Source organism: Hemiscyllium ocellatum, chromosome 39 (assembly GCF_020745735.1).
Source record: "Hemiscyllium ocellatum isolate sHemOce1 chromosome 39, sHemOce1.pat.X.cur, whole genome shotgun sequence".
NCBI lineage: Eukaryota > Metazoa > Chordata > Chondrichthyes > Orectolobiformes > Hemiscylliidae > Hemiscyllium > Hemiscyllium ocellatum.
The window spans coordinates 36,170,479-36,192,283 of record NC_083439.1 but is presented as its reverse complement, the minus strand read 5'-3'; the positions used below and the strand labels follow the sequence as shown (position 1 = coordinate 36,192,283).

Genomic DNA, 21,805 nt, shown 5'->3' with positions numbered 1-21,805 from the left:
CACAGCGATGGTACTGTGTGTTTGCAGTTCTGGTCACCATACTATGGAAAAGATGTGATTGTACTACATTGTAGAGGGGATGTTGTATGGGATGGAGCATTTCAGCTATGAGGAGAGTCTGGATAAGCTCAGCTGATTTTCTTTAGGGCAGAGCGGGTTGAGGGGCGGGGCCTGAAAGAGGTGTATAAGATTATCAGAGGTATGGGCGCGTGCAGCTGTTTCCTTTGGTTGAAGGTTCAATATCAAAGGGCCATAATTTTTAAGTGAAAGGTTTAGAGAGACTTTGAGGAAACAATTTTTTCACCTGGAAGATTTGGAATACACTGCCTGGGAGTGTATTTGAGGTGGGAAACTTCACAATCTTTAAAACGTACTTGGATGAAAACATGCAGTGCTCACAACGTTCAAGGCTCTAGGCGAAGTGCTGGGAAGTGGGACTAGTGTAGATTCAGAGTGATTTGGTTTGTGCAGATTCGATGGGCTGAAGGACCTCTTCTGTACTGTATGATTCTATGAAAACTTTTAAAATATTACCAATTGATTTTCTACAACTTTGCATGGACAATGAGTTTCCTTCATGAGTTAGTTTAGAGGCTTGGGGTCACTTAGACCAGGTTACAGAGGTGTCATTTGATCCCATTATAAAATCACAACTTCTGCAATTATTTTGCTCTCGTTTGTAATGGTAATGACCGATGTAACCTGGTCACTATGAGACAATGTGCTATCACAAATGATGGCACTGGAGGTTGTCATCACCATGTGGTAATGGTATTTCATCATAAATATGGACAGGAATTTCTGAGGGAAAAGTTTGGCAAAGTGCATACAAGTCTGCCATTTTAATATTGTAGCCAAAATCCAAAATATATTTAGCGTGTAATTGATGACATTCTAAGTATTCAAAACTGACAATTGTTGCACATTTTACAATTGTTTTTTGCCAAGAAAAAACATCTTGCCAAATCACAGAGGCTCTGCAGGATTTAGGAATATATCCCCTTGAAGTTTATTGAAGTGCATAAAAATACAGGACAATTGAAAACATTGGTTCTCACTATCCCTTTGTGCTTCCTTTATGCTTGCTTATAGTTGTTTTTGTCTCTTTGATTTTCTCTGTCTTTTTTCTCTCTCCTTTTTTCTCTTTTCCTTTTTTGTTTTTTTCTCCCTCTTTCTTTCTCTCACTTTCTCTTTTGCACTCTCTCGTTCTCTCTATTTTTCTCTCTCTTTCTTTATTTTTTCTTTCTTTCTTTTCTTTCCCTATCTTTCTCTTTTCTCTCTTTCTTTCCCTCACTTTCTTTCTCTCTCTTTTTCTCACTTTCTTTCTCTCTCTTTTCCTCACTCTGTTTCTTTCTCTCTCTCTTTTTCCCTCTTTTTCTTTTTTCTCCCTTTCTGTCTCTCTTTTTTCTCTCTCTTCTGTCTCTTTCTTTTACCCTCTTTCCTTCTCTCTCTTTCTCTCGCATTGTGTGTCTCTCTCACTCTCTCTCTCATTCTCTCTTGTTCTCTCCTTGTTTTCTGTCTCTCTCTTTCTCTCCCTCTCTCTCTCACTGTATACTGCAACGAAGTGTTAACCTGGATGCTGTGTGCGAGTGAGGGAGTGTGTAACGTAGTGGTGATGACTTTTTCTTTTCCGAGGAGCTTTGGATCAGCATGTTAGCTTTATTCATGAGCAGAGAATGAAATGTTGTTATTTGGCTGATCGTAACAGAAATAGGAAACAATAAAAGACGGGTAGGTCTAAAGGCTAGTTATTAGGAGACAGTAGGACGCTTTTGTGGTCAATGTTTCTGGGTTTCTTACAAAATAATACATCTAAAATCTATAAATAAATCCAATTTGGCAAATTAGGGCCTCGAAGGTTAACTACTCTAATGTAAGTTAATTGCATGCTATCGGTATACTCTACATCCATCTCACTGAATGCCTTGCTTCATTATTGTAATGTTAATGAAGATGTTGATGTAAGGTTGTACGTAGTGTTGAATTTATCGTCATGGTAACAGGATGCTCTTGGGTAGAGGGAATGAACATTAGTGGCTTTTGTTTGCCCATTTTGCTCTTTCCTTCATTTTACGTAACATGCAACAGCAGGGATATTAGCAGGTGACACTGCTGCTGCTGAGAATAAATACAAAACAATTTCATTTCTTGCTTTATCTCATTACAAGTGACTCAGAACAGTGCTGGTTCTAATATATTCAGTTAGCTTTCTCATGAGTGGAATAAACCCAGTCTTCCAACAGCAATTGAACAGGATGGAAAATCATTAGCATGTCCACAATTTCTCAATTTACACTCCAGAATGGAAAGACTTCCCGCAAAGAGCATACATTTGTCAAAACAACCCTATGATTATTATTGTTTTCATACCTTCGTGCACTTCCCATGCAGAATTGGGGTGATATAGTGGCTCAGTGGTTAACACTACTGTCGCACAGTACCAGGGACCCAGGTTCGAGTCACCCTTTGGCAACTGTCTGTGTGGAGTTTGCATATTCTCCTAATATCTGCGTGGGTTTCTGCTGGGTACTCCGATTTCCTCCTATAGTCCAAAGATGTGCAGGTTAGGTGGATTGGCCATGCTAAATTGCCCCATAATGTCCAGGGAAGTGCAGATTGGGAGGGTGAGCCATGTGGGGTTACAAGGAGGAGGTGGGTCTGGGTGGGATGCTATTCGAAATGTTGGTGTGAAATTGATGGGCTGAACGGCCTCTTTGCAAGGATTCTATGAAATATCCTATGCAGTTGTATTCAGTAATGGAAGGATCTGCAAGCTGATTAATGACTCCTTCTATGCCTGTAATCTTTCTATCAGTCAACAATCCTATAGCGTGGGAAAGTGCTCTGGGCTCCCAATACCTCATGGAGAGGTTGAGGAAGAGGGAAGGGTGGAGGGGGTCTACCCAAACCCAAAGATTCGGGTTTATTTGGCAGTGGTTTCCGTTCACTGGGACTGTCAGGAATAGGCTGAGAACTCTGCACCTTCTGACTGAGAAGCAGCCGTATCATCTCTAAGACAAAAGCATGTTTTATCTCCATGGTGTCACTGGATCCATGTGCTGTAAAAATAAACTTGTCTGATCTCACCACTTATCTGGTCACAATTGAATCTTCACAGCTTTCAGCAGGAACATTGTTTTTCTTTAAAAAAAAACAAGCGTCATTCAGACTTGTATGGAGATGCCTGAGCAGTTTCTCTGGGATATCTGCAGATGAAGTTATCTCTTCTAACAAGGCAGCTCAGCTCAGCTTTCAGATCCATCAGACAAAGAATGATCTCAGAACAAATCTCCACAAACACTGAGTTTACTCAAGCTTTTTTTTAAGTTACAGTTGATACTGCCATTCCATTAAAGCCAATAATAGAAAAGATTGTTAATTACTGAAGTCCTTTTGTTTCCATAGTGATGGAACTTTTCCAACAGATGAGGGGTCCAGCTTGGAAGTAACAAAATCAATCTTTGTTGGTGAAAGTATTAATGTTGGCTGTAATGGAGGACAGAACAGATACTGGGGCAAGGGAGCACATGGAGAGTACAGAACACTGCCAAGAAACAGGTAGAATATATAAACATTAGCTTTTTAAAACATTTTATATGTACGTGTTTTTTTTTAAAATAAATTGATCACTAGCTAAAGCTGCTAGATGTATTGGACCTAAGTAAGATTTCTGCTTTCCAGAACTTTCCCTATCCGTGGATTCCAGATTTATGACGGTCCGGTCCGAATTACTAAGTGCACATTTAAAAACTACATATCTGTCCATGAGCGGTACTCCAGCGCACTTGCATTTTTTATGAGGAACTCCTGGCAAATCAGTCCCCAAAACAATGTGTCTCAAGTCAAGTTGGAATGGAATGTAAGTCCGAAAGTAATCTGTTATATATTCTGAAACACTGGCAGAAATCATTCTGAGAGGATTGTGTCAAACTGGTAAAATGAAGCCATTGGAACATGTATTAACCTCTACGTCATTTTTAAATACAAGGCCTACATTTTAATTTGAAGACCAGAAGGTCAATTGGAAGTTGCAATACAACTTCCATAGTTCCCTGAAAGTGTAGGAAGGTGTATGGCACATTATAGAAAGGATGTGAGGGTTTTAGAGAGGATGCAGAAGAGGTTTACCAGGATCCTGCCTGGATTAGAGGGGATGAGCTATAAGGAGAGACTGAAAAAAAAACTAGGCTTGTTTCCTCTGGAGGAGCAGAGGCAGAGGGAAGAGTGGATAAAAGTCAATAAAATTTGTGAGATGCATAGATAGGGTTGACAGTCAGAACCTTTTTCCCCAGTGTTGAAATATCTAATACTAGGGGTTGTGCATTTAAGATGAGAGGGAGAAAGTTTAAAGGTGATTTGAAGTGCAACACAGTGTGGTAGGATTCTGGAATGCACTGTCAGGGGTGAAGTTGGAGGCAGATATGATAGGGATGTTTTTGGGGATTTTGGATAAGCACATGAATATGTAAGGAATGGAGGGATATGGCAGGCAGAAGGGATTAGTTTAATTTGGCGTCATGTTCAGCACAGCATCATGGGCTGAAGGGCCTGTTCTATGTAACATATTTCAGTGTCAGAACTATTGTATAGTAACAATTGCCCAATATTATAGCCTGGCTTCCATTAAGCTGCAAGTACACAGTTGTTCATGATTTCATGTTTGCCTGAATCTGAATGACGAGTGCTTACAATTTGAAAGAAGTTGCCAATAGCTTCACATGATCTGAAACATGACTGAAGCAATGACTTAATGGTGTCAGAAATGTAACAGGTTCAGGGTGGCAAATGGAAACACTGGATGGAGGGACTGGCGGTGGGAGTAGCGTGGCTTTTCTTACCTCATGGAGTTAGCATTGAACTCCTTCATATCTGGAGGTTAAAAGTTTAAATCATGAGAAGAGTTTGGCTTGTCTTTGACTAGATTTAGTGATGATCTAAAAATGACAAAGTAATTTTCTAAGGTAGATAAAGATAATTAATTCCTCTGTTGGGGGAACCAGAGCAAGGGGAGCAATCTGAAAATTAGAGTGAAACCTACTGGGACCGAAATCATCAATTGTTTTTCACACAGTAGTGGAAATTTCCAAAATGTTGCCCCATGAAGACTGTACACTAAAGGTTATGGATCAATTAAAATCTTTATTGCTGCGATTGATGGTGTGCCCACTGAATTGTGCATTCTCCTTGTCGAGTCAAACTACTGAAGTCTGCTCCTAACCCAGTACCCTGTGCTGGGCTCTGCATTGTATTTTTAAATCACCTCATTCTCCAATTCTTTTCAATAAATCATAACTTTCTGGATGTAAGTTAGCTCACTGAGCAGTGCTTCTCCGGAGGCTCTCACTGATGATGTTACCTAGTCATGGTGGCAAAACGTCTGAAGACAAATCTTCCAGCTCAGTGAACTAACTTACATCCATATCATCAACTTGAGCGACAAATCTTTTCAAGATCGCTATCGTAACTTTCTCTTTTTGAAGTTCTGGAATGCTTATTGCTAACATTTATTCACATATGCAACCAGTTTCAATTGCTGGCTGCAATGAAAAAATTCTAAACAGAAACAAAACCAAAGAGCTGCAATATTGGGAATTAGAAAAATTTAAAAATGCTGGAAAAACTCAGCAGGTCTGGCAGTATCTGTGGAGAGAAAGCGGAGTTAGCATTTCGGGGCGAATGTTCTGAAAAACGGTTACTGGACCCAAAACGTTAACTCTGCTTTCTCTCCACAGATGCTGCCAGACCTGCTGAGTTTTTCCAGCAATTTCTGATTATATGATCTACTTTGTCATCTCTGCATTTTTGTTTTCATAATTTCTTCTGAAGTACATGCGTTATGAGACTCTGGGCTGGTCGCTGGGTGTGTGAGGCCAAGAATTATGTTTCAACTTGATCACATCACAACTTGATATGAGAAGAATGTTCTAATTAACATTCTGTCTGCCATTTCATTCCTGCTGCTGGCCAAGGCTATTCCAATGATAGAGAGTCCCACCACCTGGGTGGGATAGGTCAGGGTATTCTGTTGTGTCTGTCTCCCTGCTAGTTAATAGTTGCTGCCTTTGCTTCTGCATCACCTTGTTCTGTAAGAGAGAGGCAAGTGTGTAATGCCATTTGTTTTGGTGATGTGACTGCTGAGGTTGAATAGCTGACAATGTCGTTATGTTGTGAGGTGTGTGGGAAGCTTGCAGTATGTGAGGGCCAGGTGACATTGTTAGGAATGGAGTGGTTGGTAAGTGAGTGATGGGCTGTGGGAATTTGAGGTATGAAGGTCTGTTGGTGAGCCATTTGACCATCCCGATGGGGTCACGGAGTTTTTGAACACTGCATTCTGCTCCTTGGGTTTGACTTCTCTTGACTATGATGGCTACCAAATCTAACTGCCATTTAGGTATAAGTCATGTGTACTCCCTAGTGTGCTCCATGCATTAACTGTATCTTTTCACCGCTACTCCTTCATGACTCATCTAGTTTAGCATCAGAAAACATTGGAGCCACTGTCTGCCTACTTGTTCTGTTTTGTCTATTTCCCAGGTCCAAATTAGCTGGAGAATGAATTGCAGTATCTACTCCAGCTAGAAAGCACCTTCCCTTTAAATATTACAGACTGCCTTTCGTCAGTGCCCATCATGACATCAGATTGAGTTAACACTGTGGCACATTGCCTGTGCCAGCTTTTTGTGGATTACCCAATTTAGCCCCACCTTTGTTACTTCCTGTTATTGAATCCTTTGATAAGTTGATAAGCCCCCAGTCTGCAGAGATGTATGTCATCTGTAATTTTACTTGAGAATATCACTTATCTATAATCTTGGATTTTTTGGAGATGATAATTTACAAAGCCAAGGAAGCTGGCTGCAGCAGATAAGATGTTGCATTTTGCAAAGGACACAAGCTGCTGGACTTGAGATGCTGAGACTGCAGCACTTCCAGTTTGCAAAGTAATAAAGCTGTTCGGTTTGAACAGAGTCAGCGAGGTAACTTGTCTTAGGCAATAGCCTCTGCCCCCCCCGCCCCTCTCTTTTCTTTGATTTGGAGATGCTGGTGTTGGACTGGGTTGGACATAGTTAAAAATCACACAACACCAGGTTATAGTCCAACAGGTTTAATTGGAAGCACCAGCTTTCGGAGCAATGCTCCATCAGAAAGCTATCTTTGTAACTCCTCTCATCAAAGTTTTGAGAGTTGAAAACCCACTAGAAGGTCTTCTCACATCAAGGAAGGGTTGGGACAAATCTTAATTGCCACAATCCAAGTGTTTGAAAAGGTGGATTCAGAATCTACTACAACTGTCTCCAGGTTAAAAAAAAAGTCTGTCAGCCATAACTGATCCAGGAAGACATCCCTGTGCCAATAGCTTAAGTACAAAGTGACTCAGACAACAGACCAGTATTTGGGCAATCTGTAAATATTTTTTAATGAATTTAACTTTTACTCGATCAAAGTACTTTTAATGTAATGTCCTGCAGAGTTTTTTTTTCTGAAGACTTCTGGGTTATGTATATATAACCCAGTAGTTTTCCAGAAGGGTAGTTGTATATATTTGCACAGTTTAAACATTTTATTAATAATCTTTATATCTTTACTTGAGTAACTTTAGTTTACAATACTTGAGGAACCTGGCTAACTCCATTTTAATACTGAGCCGCATTTGTCTAATATACATATAGAATACACACCTTCCCTTCTAAAATCAAAGTTCGTTAGGATCAGTAGAGAAATGGGACAAGGGAAGGCATTCATCCTCTTAACTTAATCATAGCACTTTTCTCCAGAAAAAAAATGCGAACAGTTTCATTTTGTGTCCCTGTGCCCACTACTTTCCTGTTTTCTGTCCTTCCATACAGGTTAACCTCGAGGTATTCTTTGGAAAACCAGGACAATGGTTTGGTACAAACACCCTTGATGGTGACCAGACGTCAATATTCCATGATTTGGATGGTTCAATGACAGGATATCCCGACACGTTTGTAGCTAGGGCCGACAACTACCTGGTTCGCCATCCAGGATGCCTCAGTGTGCCCAGGTGGAACGGAGTGATCTGCAGTGGCAAGTATGCCCAGGTGAAATTTCCAGTTGGGAAAAACAAAGATTTGTATCTTTCTGAATTTTTGCAAGTCTTGCTAATGGCTGACTTTGATTTGCCGTAGTTATGGGCAAGTGGTGAGCCTTGCACTGTGCAACAATGTGAGTCAAACCATTGAGAAGAAAGAAAATACTTGTTTATATATCCCCCTTTCACAGCCTCAGGACATCCCAAAGCGCTTACTTTGGTAGTAGGACCTCATTAGAACATGGCTGGTGAACTCTGTTCCTTGTCTCTAATTGGAGGTACAAGCTAAGTATTAACTGGGAATTCACTTTAAGTAGACACAGACTGAAACTGTGATTGTTGACTTAAGAGGTGCACGCATGTAGTGTGTGTCTCTGTAAATAAAGTCTTTAAGGAAGTGTATAAAGATTGGCTCCAGTTCTATCCTTCACTAATTGGTATTGTGGACTGTAACAGTGAGCGCCACATGAGCAGTCAAAGACAGCTTATCGGAATGGAAGGACAGAAGTACAATGACTTTGGTGCTGAGAAACCAATCATCGACTGTGGAGTGAGCAAGGGAAATTTGTTAGGAGTGAGGATGGGAGGGAAATAGCATAACAGAGAGAAGGATGAGCAGACCACCTGGTATTTTTTTTGTGGCTTGTGTATGACTATTCTGAGGGGAGTCAATGGCATAGTATTAATAGCAATACACTACTAATCCCAAGTCCCAATATTCTGAGGTCATGGATTCAAATCGGACTGTTGCAAGATGGTGAAATTTGGATTCAGTCAAAATCTGGAGCAAAGAGGTGGCCCAATGGTGATCATATATCTACTGCAAAGTGTTAGTTAAAAAAACAACTGCTTCACTAATGTCCTTCAGGGAGAGAAATCTGCCATCTCGGCAATTAAGAATGGGTAATTAACAGTGACATAGCCAGAAAGGTCCATATCCCATTAATGAATTTTTATAAAAATCTCTTGCTTATCCTGACTACACAAAAAATAAAGAAACACAGACTTGGCCATTTTTGGAGCTGCCTGCAGATTAGGCTTCTCCACACAAGGGGCAAAACTATAATGAATGTGGGGCAATGACTTTGCTGATAGGTCCAGGAAAATCATATTTGTCTTAAGCTGTGAATGTTTAAATAAATAAAGTACTAGAAGCCGACTCAGGGAACAGTCAAAGATCACAACAGGTAGGCCTCCATCCAGTCAGTAGGATGTAAAGACTCATCGATTTTTCATTGTGTTTCAGCCTGCTTTTGCCAGCAAATGACTGACAAAATCAATCTAGGCTAAAATTGGGTACATTTACAGCCTCTGTTTTGAGTGTGAACATTTGAGATGTTGGTATTGCGTATGTAGGACAGGCTGCCTTTTCCGTTTGGCATTTTACACTGGAAAGGAGGGAACAATAAATGTGTCCTTGCTGGTACTGGTCAGCTGTGGGGGAAGAAAGTTTAAAGAATACTATTGCTTTTATTAAAGTACAATTTCTCTTTTAATTCACTCAGCTGTATGTTCAGGCCTGGCGCCCAGAGAACCTGTCTCTGCTGATCACAAAGGATTCGTACCCAGCTCACCCCCTGAAGCTGCAGGGTGTAAATCGAGGGGCATCTTATCAACAGTACCAGCCTGTTGTCATGCTGGAACAGGCTTACACATTACGGTGGAATGGCAGAACGCCTGAACAGATTGTCCTCTATCCAATCAACTTTAACAGGTAGTTTCCTGGGGACCCCTCCAGTTTTATGTTGTGGTGTTCATTTCCCCGTCTGAAGTTTCAGATGCAAATTGAGTGAACTTTGAAAGTGTCCTCTCGCAGATTAGACCTCTGCTCAACTGCGGGCCACTGAAGATTATCTTGCTCCTGACTGGCTTTCAAAATTTTTGTTTAAGCCACTTTAAAGATCCCTTCCAAAGGAGGGTGGTGCTGGAGTGGATGAGCTAATAATTTTTGCAAGCCACTTCACTGGAAAAATAAAACTAATTCTCAGAACCTGGTGAGTGAGCAGTGTGTTGTTGAACTGAGATCAGTGTGGTTCCAAACTGCTTCAGCTGATCTAGGGCAGGCTGATGGTAACAATGCTGTAATTGGTCTCAGTACCCACAGCCAGAGATGATATATTTCACCAGGGTTTGGAATGTTGGCTTCTGTCGAGACTCGGCCAAGAGGTGGACTGGTGGATTGGCTTTAGTCCACACCATCAAAGTGGAGTAGAGAAGGAAGCTGGGTGAAGGAGCCTTATCCAGTGGGAATAGAGCCCTGACTTATATTCCTCCCATTTCAACAATAACCGAGGTTCTCAAACGGGCACAGTGTGTTCTCCAATTCATTTCCCCCCTCTCTGTCCCACCCAGCTAAAGCACAGCACTCAGCATATACAATGAGAATCTATCCAGCCTACTCACAATGTGATGTCATGTTTATTGGGTTTGATTGTGATGTTCCCTTCCTCTCAGTTGAATAATCTATCAATAGATCATATCTGGGTACTGTCCAGAATTGCTTCACAATTCACTTGTTTGAACAATCCTCAGTGTACAAAGGTTTGCCAGTTGCCAGAATTGTGGATATAGCAGTTTATGAGATTTTGTTGATTAACTTGTACAAACTTCAGCTGGTCTGACCATTTTCCCGGTCCCTACTGCCCCTGAGCTTTGTGATGGGACAAAACTCAGCCATAAGCATCGACTGTGCAGAGCTGTTATCACCAGCTTAGCATGACCATGGTCAGTGTCAGTGACTTGGTCATTCCATCTGGTATCCTTGTCACTGCTTGGCTATACATTAGAATAAGATTGCACACAATTGTGCATCTTGTCTACCCAGCTGGTAGTACGACAGTATAATCACTGACTTCAGTGTCAGTCCAGACTGAATGTGTTAAAATGGCATGTGTGCTGAGGCACAGAGTGCTTAGGCGTGTCAGAGCTAAATCTAGCACTGTGTCTGATACAGGCTGGGACAAGTTGGAAAAATAAGATCGTCAAGTTTATCTAAGTTGGCAATAGTTGATCTGGATATTAAATGGTGTTCCCACCCTAATTCTGAGTCACTATTCAGAAAATAAGTTAAAGAAAATGTGAAGTGCATTCTGACACACAAAGAGCAGCAGAGATGTTCAATTCTTATTTAGAAGTTGGAAGTCGCTGAAAGAATAATTTTCCGTATTTTGGTTATTATTTAGCTGTGCCCTTGCTCCTTTCAGTTAGCAATGCGTTCATATTCCAGTTTTAGTTGTTAGAGTGAAAGAGCTGGGGCTTCAAAACCGAGGCACAGCTTTGGGAAATAAAGAAAATTTGCTTCGCCTTGTGTTTTTCACAAGCTCAGGGGGAACAATCAATCGAGTTACTTAGAAGTTAATTTGCTGTTGGAATATACAAAGTGTGGTTAACCAATGTGTTCACAGCAGGATTTCACAACTGTAATGGGGTAAATGATCAGGTAGTCTGTTTAAATTATGCTGGTTTAGGGACAATTTTGGAGCACCACCGCTCTTGAAAATCGTTTCTTGAGATTTTAAATATCTTCATGAAAATGCTCTGCTTACACACTCATCTGAAAGGCAGTATTTTCTCCACAGTGCAGTGGTTGTATTTCAACAGGTCTGGAGTCACAAGTAGGCCAGCACAGGTAAGGGATGACAGACTTCATTCCTTACAGAGCATTATTGAACCAGTTGGGTCTTCATAATCAATCGTTTCACAGTCACCATTACTGAAGCCAAAGCTTTCAATTCCAGATTTCATTAATTGAATTTAAATTTCATCAGCTCCTGTGGTGAAAATTGAACCACGTTCCACAGCATTAACCTAGGACTAACAATCCAGTGACAATAAGACTCTGTCACCATCTGCCTTGAATTGGCCTGTTGTGAGATCAAGGCTTTAGGTTTAGCTCTGGCCTGGAGATAGGCTGTTATTACACAATGATTCCTGATGAAGGGCTTGTGCCCGAAGCGTCGAATTTCCTGTTCCTTGGATGCTGCCTGACCTGCTGCACTTTAACCAGCAACACATTTTCAGCTCTGATCTCCAGCATCTGCAGACCTCACTTTTTACTCTGTTATTACACAATAACAGTTAAACCACTGCTGGTCAGCTTGAATTATAAAGAAAACAGATCGGAACTATTTTCACCCTTTATAATCAACAAGCTTATCTGAAGTTTTGTTGCATTTTTGGCACAATTGTAAATGTCAATAATTGAGGATATGCGGGAATGTGGAGTTGAGATTAAAATTAGATCAGTCATGACCTTCTTGAATGGTCAAGCAGGCATGAAAGGACTTGTAGCCTAATCTTACTCCCTCATTGCCTGGTGTATTTTAGTTGATGAATACATTAATGTGTCTCATCATCTACTTAAGAATGATGATTAACAGAAATGAAATGAAAAATGGGTGTCGCCCTAGCTGCTGTATTGTTATGATTCTAGAATATTTCCGAAGGGAGAATGAATTTGGGCAGGGCTATGTGAAAATGCTGTTGCAGCAGGTAGCCTGGGAGTGTCGAATATTGTTTCCTAATCCTAGCAGAAAAGAGAATTAAATTATTGTTAGAAAATAACTAATATTAAAAAGTGTGGAGAGTGAGCTGGAGAATGATTTGATGTAATGTTGATAGGATAGATAAATTGATTCTCTGCCATGACTCTTTGTGATTCAATTATTTATTTTTTTGGCAGCCAGACCAATATGCAACACTCCCACTTCTGATGCAACTCAATTTGGCTGGAGGCTATAATGTGTTTACACTAAGCGAACAGTAAGCCTTCACAATAACCTTGAGTGCACTTCCCTCCTGCTACTTGTAACATTCCCATTTCCCACAACAGCCATGCTTGTGCCTGTTTTGAATGAGACTGCTAATTTTGTCCCCATTATTGTTGAATTATCAGCAATTTTGGTACTCTGCAATCATCATGTCCTCCAGGAACTGCATTGAAACTGACTTTGATTAATACATTATGGCTACGATAAATGTTACTCCCAAACTGACCGTTACAGCCAGTTTGAAAACAGGTCCCAGAGGGAGCCAGGCAGTTCAAATTGGTCATGTCACTATGTTCCCATTTCTGTTATCTGGAAAATCGGATTACGATTCAGGAAAGGAGATGTGAAATGGCCATTCAATACACAGCAGCAAAGTATTAGCTTGAAACTTACGTAGAATGATCACTATTCAGTGAGCAGGTGTCTGACCTCCATCCGTTTTCCTCAGTATATTTATGTATTTGCTCATTTAATGTACATATTTCAGCTGTTTTCAGATAGCCAGTGATATAGTGAGCCACCACATACAGAAAACACGAAGAGAGAACCGTACTTGTTGGGACTTGTTGGGAGGTAAAAGCCAACAATCAGTATGTATGAGAGATGAGGAGGAGAAGTATTTTGGTTTGGTCTGGTCTGGACCGGTCCCCTGTGCTGGGAAGCAGCTGGTCTTTCTCTACTTTTAAATGGCCGTGCTATCGATTTCATTATCGTAGAATTACTTCAGCACTTAACTTTATAGGTCATTCAGTGAACTAAGAAAGGGGATCTCTCCGATAGAAGCCTGATTTATTTTCAAAAAAGAATGAGAGAGCACTATCCATAAATGCCAGAGGTGTTTGAAAGTTTGATGTACCTCAGCTGTCTTTTTACTGAATGAAGTTTGGGCATTCACAAATCATTCTTGTCATTTCTAACCACAGTTTATGTAAAATGTGCCTTCCGTTTTTTATGGAATGCAGACACTGCTGGCAGGTAAACAGAGTGACAAAGCTTTCATTAATAGCACTGCTTCAAATCTTTCTGTCAGGTTTGTGACAGCAAGTAGACTTTGCAAGTCTGAGTTATAATCAGTGTACAAGTCATGCAAGCAAATTTCTGACTACTACTTCATTTTTATTATTTTTAAAATCACAAAATCGTATTTTGTCATTAACTGTAAATTGCAATCTTTGTCTGATTGTGATATCTTGTCATTTATATAAACCAAGTTGGAGTCAAATGAAGTACATTTAATTTTAATTATAAACTGTAGGAATATGTGAATTATGGGCAAGCATTTGGTCCTTCAAACCTACTCCATCATTCAATAAGATCACGGTTATTCTCAACTCCACATTCCCATCTACCCCTGATGACCCCTAATCTTCTTGATTTGTAAGGATCTATCTACCTCTGCCTTGAAAGTAGACTCTGCTGCCTCCACCTTTGGAGAAGAGATCCTCGGACTTGGGACCTTAATAGAAAAGAAAAATCACCTCATTACTGCATTAAGTTAGTAACTCCTTACTTTTAAAACTGACCCCTAGTTCTAGATTCTCTCACACGTGGAAGTATCCTTTCCACAACCAGACTGTCAAGCTTCCTCAGTGTTTTATGTTTCAACAAAGTGACTTCTCACTGTTCTAACCTCCAGAGGCTACAAGCCTTGCATGTCTAACCTTTTCTCATAGGCTGGTAGGAAAAAGTGAGGACTTCAGATGCTGGAGATCAGAGTCAAAATGTGTGGCGCTGGAAGAGGCAGCATCTCAGGAGAAGGAGCGTCGACTTTTCGAGCATAAGCCCTTCATCAGGAGTGTGGAGGGAGGGGGGATCCACACGAAGTCAATGTCGACTTCACCAGTTTCCTCATCTCCCCTCCTCCCACCTATCCCAGATCCAACCCTCTTGAACAGTCCATCTTCCTTCCCATCTATCCACTCCACCCTCCACTCCAACCTATCACCATCACTCTCCACCTTCAGTGACCTATCGCATTCCCAGCTACCTTCCCCCTCAGCGCCAATCCCCACTCCCATTTATGTCACAGCCCCCCTTCCACCCCGCAACAATGAAAAGCCTATGCTCGAAACATCAACTCTTCTGCTCCTCGGATGCTGCGTGACCAGCTGTGCTTTTCCATTGCCACACTTATTGACTCTACTTTTATCTGCCTGCCCATAGCATGGAGGAGTCTTCCTGAGCTGCTTCCAATATATTTATCGTCTTCCTAAAGTGAGGAAACCAACACTGTACACTGTGTTCATATGTTGTCTCACTAGTACGAGGTATAACTGCAGCATAACTTCTCTACTTTTGAGTTAAATTCCCCACAATAAATTATAAGATTTAATTAAGGAATTTGATAAAGCACTTGGGGCTAAAGGGATCAAACGTGATGGGAAAAGAAAGAGCATGCTATTGAGTTGAAAGATCAGCCCTGATTATAAATAAATGGCAGAGCAGGCTGGAAGGGCTGAATGGACTGCACCTCCTCCTATTTTCTGTTTCTATGATTAGCTTTTTAATTATTTCCTGCTCCTGTATACTAGCCTTTTATGATTCATGCACTAGGAGACCTACATCCCTCCGCAATCTCCCATCGGAAAAAAAATTACACCTCCTCTTTGGTTTCTGTTAGCTTACCATTCTTCTGTCCATGACAATACATGACTCTCTATATCATGAACTTTTATTTTCCACTATAGCCTTTTGATGTAAAATACCTTCTGGAAATATAAGTACAATACGTCAGCTGTTCCTCTTTTAACCTGCTACCTCAAAGAAGCCCAATATGTTTCCCTTTCACAAAACCATGTTGGCTCTGCCTGGTTACCTTGTTCTATTCTAAATGCCCTGCTTTAATATCTTTGAATTTTTTAAATTAACATCTTCTCTATGGCAGATTTGAAGCTAACTATCCTGTAGTTTCCCGCTCTCAGTCTTCCTCTTTTTTTTTGAGTAAAGAGGTGATATTCAATATTTTTCCATCAAGTGGAACCTTCTGAGTCTAGAAAATTTTGGAAAGTTAAGGCCAATGTTTCAATTATTTCATTTAAGTCATTTCTTCTAACACCATTGAATGATGTCCATCAGGACCCAGGGAGTTATCAGCCTGCACTTTCGACATTTTATTAATTATCACTTCCTTGGTGATTGGACTTTTCTTGGATTCCTCTCTTTATTTCCATTTCTTGTATTGCAGCTAAGTTTTAGGATGTTACTTGCATCCTCTGTTGTAATTGATATGGAAAATGCCTGTTCAATTCAGTTGCCACCTTCTCTCCCTTTGAAATAATGGGCAACATTCCATTTGCCAATCCCTACTACCCACTGAACTTGAATGTTTTCAATATGTGAATTATGCATAACTCACATCACCACACAGCCGATTATAAAGGAGGAAATAATAGGTTGTCCAAAATGTACAGTGATAATCATATGCAGTTTTTATCTGCACACACACAAGAAAAATCAGATGTGTAAAAATAGCCTAGAACAGGAGTTTACAGAATGTTTTCAGCATGATTTCTTAGAAAAGCACATTCTGTGGCTGACCAGACAGCAGGTTATACTGGAAATGGACGGACGCATTCAGATAGAACTAAAAAAAAACTGTGACAGTATTGGTCCCCTTATCAAAGGAAGTATGTCCTGCCATTGAAGGCAGTCCAGTTGGTAGGTTGATCCTGTTGTTGGATTTTCTGAGGAGAGATTGAGTAGGTTGGAGGTTAATAAAATCATGAAGGTCATGGATAGGATAAATAGGCAAAGTCTTTTCCCTGGGGTGGGGGGGTCCAGAACTAGAGGACATAGGTTTAGGGTGAGAGGGGAAAGATGTAAAAGAGACTTTCAGGGCAACTTTTTCACGCAGAGGGTGGTACATGTATGGAATGAGCTGCCTGGGGAAGTGGTGGAGGCTGGTACAATTACAACATTTAAAAGGCATCTGGATGGATATATGAATAGGAAGGGTTTGAAAGGATATGGGCCGGATGCTGGCAGATGGGACTAGATTGGGTTGCGATATCTGGTCAGCATGGACAAGTTGAACCGAAGGGTCTGTTTCCTTGCTGTACATCTCTATGACTCTATGACTCTTTGGAGTTCAGGAGAATAAGAGGCAATCATATAAGATTCTTAGGGGATTGACAGGGTAGATAATGAGAAGCTATTCCTGTTCTTGTGGGAGAGTCCAGGACTGGGTGTCTGTAACCTCAGAATGTGACCACATTTTTAAGACAGAGGAGGAGGAATTTCTTCTCTTTGAGGGTCTTGAATCTATGGAATTCTTTATCACATGGGCAGGTAAGACTGGATTGTTGAGTATATTCAAACCTGAGGGAGACAGATGTTTAATCAAGGGTTATGGGGAAATAGTAGAGAAATGGATTGTGGATTATCAGATCAGTCATGTTCACTGCACTGAGGAGCAGACTCAGTGTGCTGAATGGTTTATTGTTAGGGAGCCTGTACACCACGCTTACAAGTGACCTTTTGCCTTTGTCATTTCTCACCTTGACTCAAACCACTTTTACCTCCTCGTTTCCCAAACATCGATCATCTTTGTCCATTGTGCTATTATTATCATTATTTAACATAGCCACCCATTCTTCTTTTTTTCTAGTTTCCTCTCCTCCCTAAATATCTCGTATCCTACAAAATTCAAGTTCCAAACTGTATTCCTGCAGCAATATATCTGTTCTGGCTATCAGATCATACTTTGTTATTTCTATTTGCATTATCAATTCATTTGTATTGCTCCAAATGCTGAGTGCATTCCGATAGTTTTTAGTCTTTTTCCTTTTTATTGTTTGGTAACATCTGGCCTTATCTGTTGATTTACTCTTAATAATGTTTTTTTGTCTTTTCCTGTCATATTCTGTTTGTCATTTCAAGTATTAATACCTTTCTCCCATGTCTTGTCTATACTTTGGATCACTACATCTTCCCAAATTTGATCTCTTGCCCCACTACTTAGATAAAAGCCCTCTCTATTTCCTGAGTTGGGTGGCTCATTAGAACCTGGGCTCCAGCATGGCTCAAGTTTAAATCCGGTGAAAATGAGGACTGCAGATGCTGGAGACCAGAGTCAAGATTAGAGTGGTGCTGGAAAAGCACAGCAGGTCAGGCAGCACCAGTGGAGCAGGAAAATCGACGAAGAGCTTTTACCGAAACATCGATTTTCCTGCTCCTCCGGTGCTGCCTGACCTGCTGTGCTTTTCCAGCAACACTCTGATCTGGACTCAAGTTTAGATTGTCCCAATGGTACAGGTCCCACATTCCCCAAACTGGGTGCCAGTGCTTCATGAACCCGAACCACTTGTTGGGGTACCTGCATGGGTAGTGGTGACTAGATCCTCCTACTCCCATTCCAAGCTTCTCTCTAGTCCTGAGTAATGTCCTTAACCAGGGAACACAGCCCCATGGTTTCATGCTCTTTGTAGGAGGGAACAATGTCAGACCCCTCACTAGACTGCCACTACGCTCAGTACAATCCTTTCTGCACCCATATCTTGAATGGCTTCCTGCATCACAGTGTAATTGTCACTTAGGCTATTTGTCCTCAGCTCTCCCTCTCATTCAGACAAGCTGAAATAACCTCACATGCTGGACAGTTGCAAAGGTTGAGGTCTGTGCTCATTGCATCCCCTTAGCTGCCTCACTTGCAGTCACACTGTCCTGCACCTGAACACTGAAGACCTGATCCTGAGGGGTGTGCCTGCCTACTGGCACAAATAATTTGATGCCACCCTGACATGTCAGTGCCTTCAGTCTGGCCTCAAGCTGATGAACTCTGAGCAAAAGCTCCTCAAGCTGCAGGCACTGACAGCAGTTCCGTATTCACTGGGTCACACTGGCATCAGGAGCTCTGTGATGCATCACTCAGCATAACAACAACTTTAATGTGTTTTAGTTACATTGCTCCATTAGTTATTCCTATTTTCATTTGTTTAAGCCTTACCACCAGTTCCTGTACTACTTTAAATCTTGGGATTAGAATAGACCGTCACCACTTACCAGATAGTTGCCAAACAATGAGATTCTTACCCTATACTGGAGTAAGAACTAATTCCTCGAGGGTGAAAATGTTAGACAAAGCACAAGAGACATTTCTTCCTCTGCTCTTAAAGTCCCCTCGTCACCAAACTCCCAGCACCCTGTTCAAAGACACTGTGTGCCGAGTCACACTGAGACGCCATGCTTAATACACTTATGAAGAGAAAGAGCTAGCTGACCCCAGTTGCATGAAAAATGGGTTCCAGTTACTTCTTTAATTACCTGACTTCAATCAATCTTTCAGTGAAAACCTTGTAAAACCCTGCTTCAGGCTGGGAAATATAAAATTAAAATTGTTGATTCAATTAAATGTCAAATCTGAATTAAAAAATAGATTTTTACAAAAGGCTTACACTGCCATTGCTAGCCACTTGCTCAGGAGAACACCAATCCTCTGGCTTGTTTTAGAAAGAACATCTGGGACAAAATTAAAAATCACGTGGACAAGTTTTAATTCAGCAAGTTAAATTGAGGAAAGCAAGCACTGACTTTATGAAAGGCAATTAGGTTTAAATAATTGATTGAGTTTTTTGAACAACAGATCGGGTTGATATGGTGTACGTGAACTTCCAAAAGGCATTTTATAAAGTGCCACGTATTTGGCTTGTAGGCAAAGTTAAAGCTGACAGAATAAAAGGGACATAGATTGAGAGCTGGCTGAGAAACTCCAAGCGGATAGTAGTGGTGAACAGTTGGGTTTCAGATTGGAAGAGGATGTAGAATATGGTTCTTCAGAGATAATTATAAGGAACACTGCTTTTCTTGTTATATGTTAATGATCTGTACTTAGGGACAGGGATAGAATTCAATTGGATATGGACAGATTGGTGACATGGGTGGATTATTGCAGATTAAATTCAATGCGAGCAAGCTGTAGGGATACCTTTCAGCAGCAAGACTGAAGAGAGACAGTGGGACGTAAAGGGTGGAATTCTAAAGTCGATGCAATAACAGATGAGCCTGGGGATATAGTGCACAAATCATTGAAGGTGGCAGCACAGGTTGAAGGGTGAAAAAGGTATGTGGATTCCTGGAATTTATAATTGTAGATATAGAGTACAAAGGCAGGAAGGTATAAAACAAGCCTCTTTAAAACACGTGTTCAGTCTCAACTGAAGTGTACGAGCACAAAATCTCAAGCATGAGTAGGTACTTTGGTCCCTCAAGCCTGCTTCACTATTCAGTAAGATCATTTCTGATCTTAATGTAGCCTCAACCTAAGTTTCTGTATCACCTCATGTTCCTCTGTGTTAAATTTAATCTGCAATAGACCACCAATCTGTCCATATCCACTTGAACTCTATCCCTACCCTGCTCAGTTTTGCCTAGCCTATGCACATTAGCTCCCTTTGGTGACTCAAGAATTTTTCTATCCCTTTCTAAACAATATTCAATGACCCCTACCTCCACTGCTTTCCGGGAAGAGAATTCCACAGACTTCCAACTCTTTCTGAGAGAAACATTTTCTCCTCATTCTTGTCTTAAATGAGAGACGCCTTATTTTCAAACTAGTTTCTGCCCATCCCACAAGGAGAATCATTATTTCAGTCTCCACCCTAATGTTCCCTCAGCATGTTATGTTTCAATAAGATCACCTCTCATTCTTGAATACTCCAAAGGTACAGGCCAAACCTGTCTTGCCTGATGAGGGTAACACCTTCATCTAAGAAATTAGTTGAGTGAACTTTCTCTGAACAGCTTCTAATACAATTATGTCCTTTCTGAATTAAGGCAATTGAAAATGTACACAGAACCCTAAATATGATCTCACTGCTGCCTAGTACAATGGTAGTAAAGCTTCCCAAGTTTAATATTTCAATCCTCTTGCAATAAACAGCAGCATTCCATATGCCTTCCCAATCACTTGTTGCTCTGGCATTCAGGTTTTAGTGAGTGATGTATTAGAATGCCCAGATCCCTCTGCAAATCAGCTACAGATATTGTTTACAATTTTTTTTAACAGAATATTATGTAAAGATTGCAGAGAGGGTGCAGTAAAGATTTGCCAGAATGGTTCCAGGGGTGAGGCCACTTCAGTTATGTGGGTATATTGAAGAAGCTAGAGTTGTTCTCCTTAAAGAAGAGGAGGCTGAGAGGAAATTTTGATTTAGATTTGAGATTTAGATTTCTTACAGTGTGGAAACAGGCCCTTCAGCCCAACAAGTCCACACCGACCTTCCGAAGAGCAACCCACCCAGACCCATTCCCCTACATTTACCGCTTCACCTAACACTACAGGCAATTTAGCATGGCCAAGTCACCTAACCTGCACATTTTTGGACTGTGGGAGGAAACCGGAGGAAACCCACGCAGAGAATCTGCAAACTCCACACAGACAGTTGCCTGAGGAGGGAATTCAACCCAAGTCTCTGGTGCTGTGAGGCAGCAATGCTAACCACTGTGCCACCCTGTCGCCCATAATGGATACCTTTGATCAAGGTATCAGGGTCATGAAGGATCGAGACGAGGTAGATTGGGAAATTGAATGTTGGAAGGGGTGAAAGCCAGAGGAAGGAATAGGAGGATACAAGTAGAGGTGAAAGGTTTTTAGTTTAGAAAGGCATCATGTGTCGGCTCAGGCTTGGTAGGCCAAAGGGCCTGTTCCTGTCTATAAGGTTCTTTGTTCTTTTGACACCGATACAAGGTAATTGGTAAAAGAAAAGGTGACATTGGGAAGAGTTTTATTTAGTGCAGCCGTTGTTTAGAAAATATAGTGTGTTGCCTGAAAATTCATTTGTTTTGCCACAATCAGTGGAGGAAGAGAATAGGAGAAGCAGTTTAGGAGAATATAAAAACATAGAGCTCCAGCATGAGATGAGAAATAGGATTAGCTGATTTGTCTTATCAGAAAACCTCCCCAGACATGGTTGGTCAAATGATCTCTCTCTGCGCCTAAGAGCATTTTATGAATTAAATCTATAAAGTAGCCAATTTTTGGAAATAT

At 40.9% G+C, this 21,805-nt stretch overlaps 2 protein-coding genes across 4 annotated transcripts in view; both read left to right on the top strand.

Moving 5' to 3' along the window:
- LOC132834271 (cell migration-inducing and hyaluronan-binding protein-like) overlaps nucleotides 1-21,805 on the top strand; it is a 238,697-nt gene that overhangs the window by 37,495 nt on the left and 179,397 nt on the right. The gene's annotated exons all lie outside the window — the stretch shown is intronic.
- Nucleotides 1-21,805, top strand: part of LOC132834270 (inactive cell surface hyaluronidase CEMIP2-like) — a 184,724-nt gene that overhangs the window by 120,087 nt on the left and 42,832 nt on the right. For both annotated transcript variants that reach the window (XM_060852976.1, XM_060852975.1), the window contains exons 16-19: nucleotides 3,406-3,558; nucleotides 3,682-3,859; nucleotides 7,848-8,063; nucleotides 9,559-9,767. In XM_060852976.1, the coding sequence (XP_060708959.1) occupies nucleotides 3,406-3,558; nucleotides 3,682-3,859; nucleotides 7,848-8,063; nucleotides 9,559-9,767 (756 nt within the window). The remainder of the gene's footprint in view (nucleotides 1-3,405; nucleotides 3,559-3,681; nucleotides 3,860-7,847; nucleotides 8,064-9,558; nucleotides 9,768-21,805) is intronic.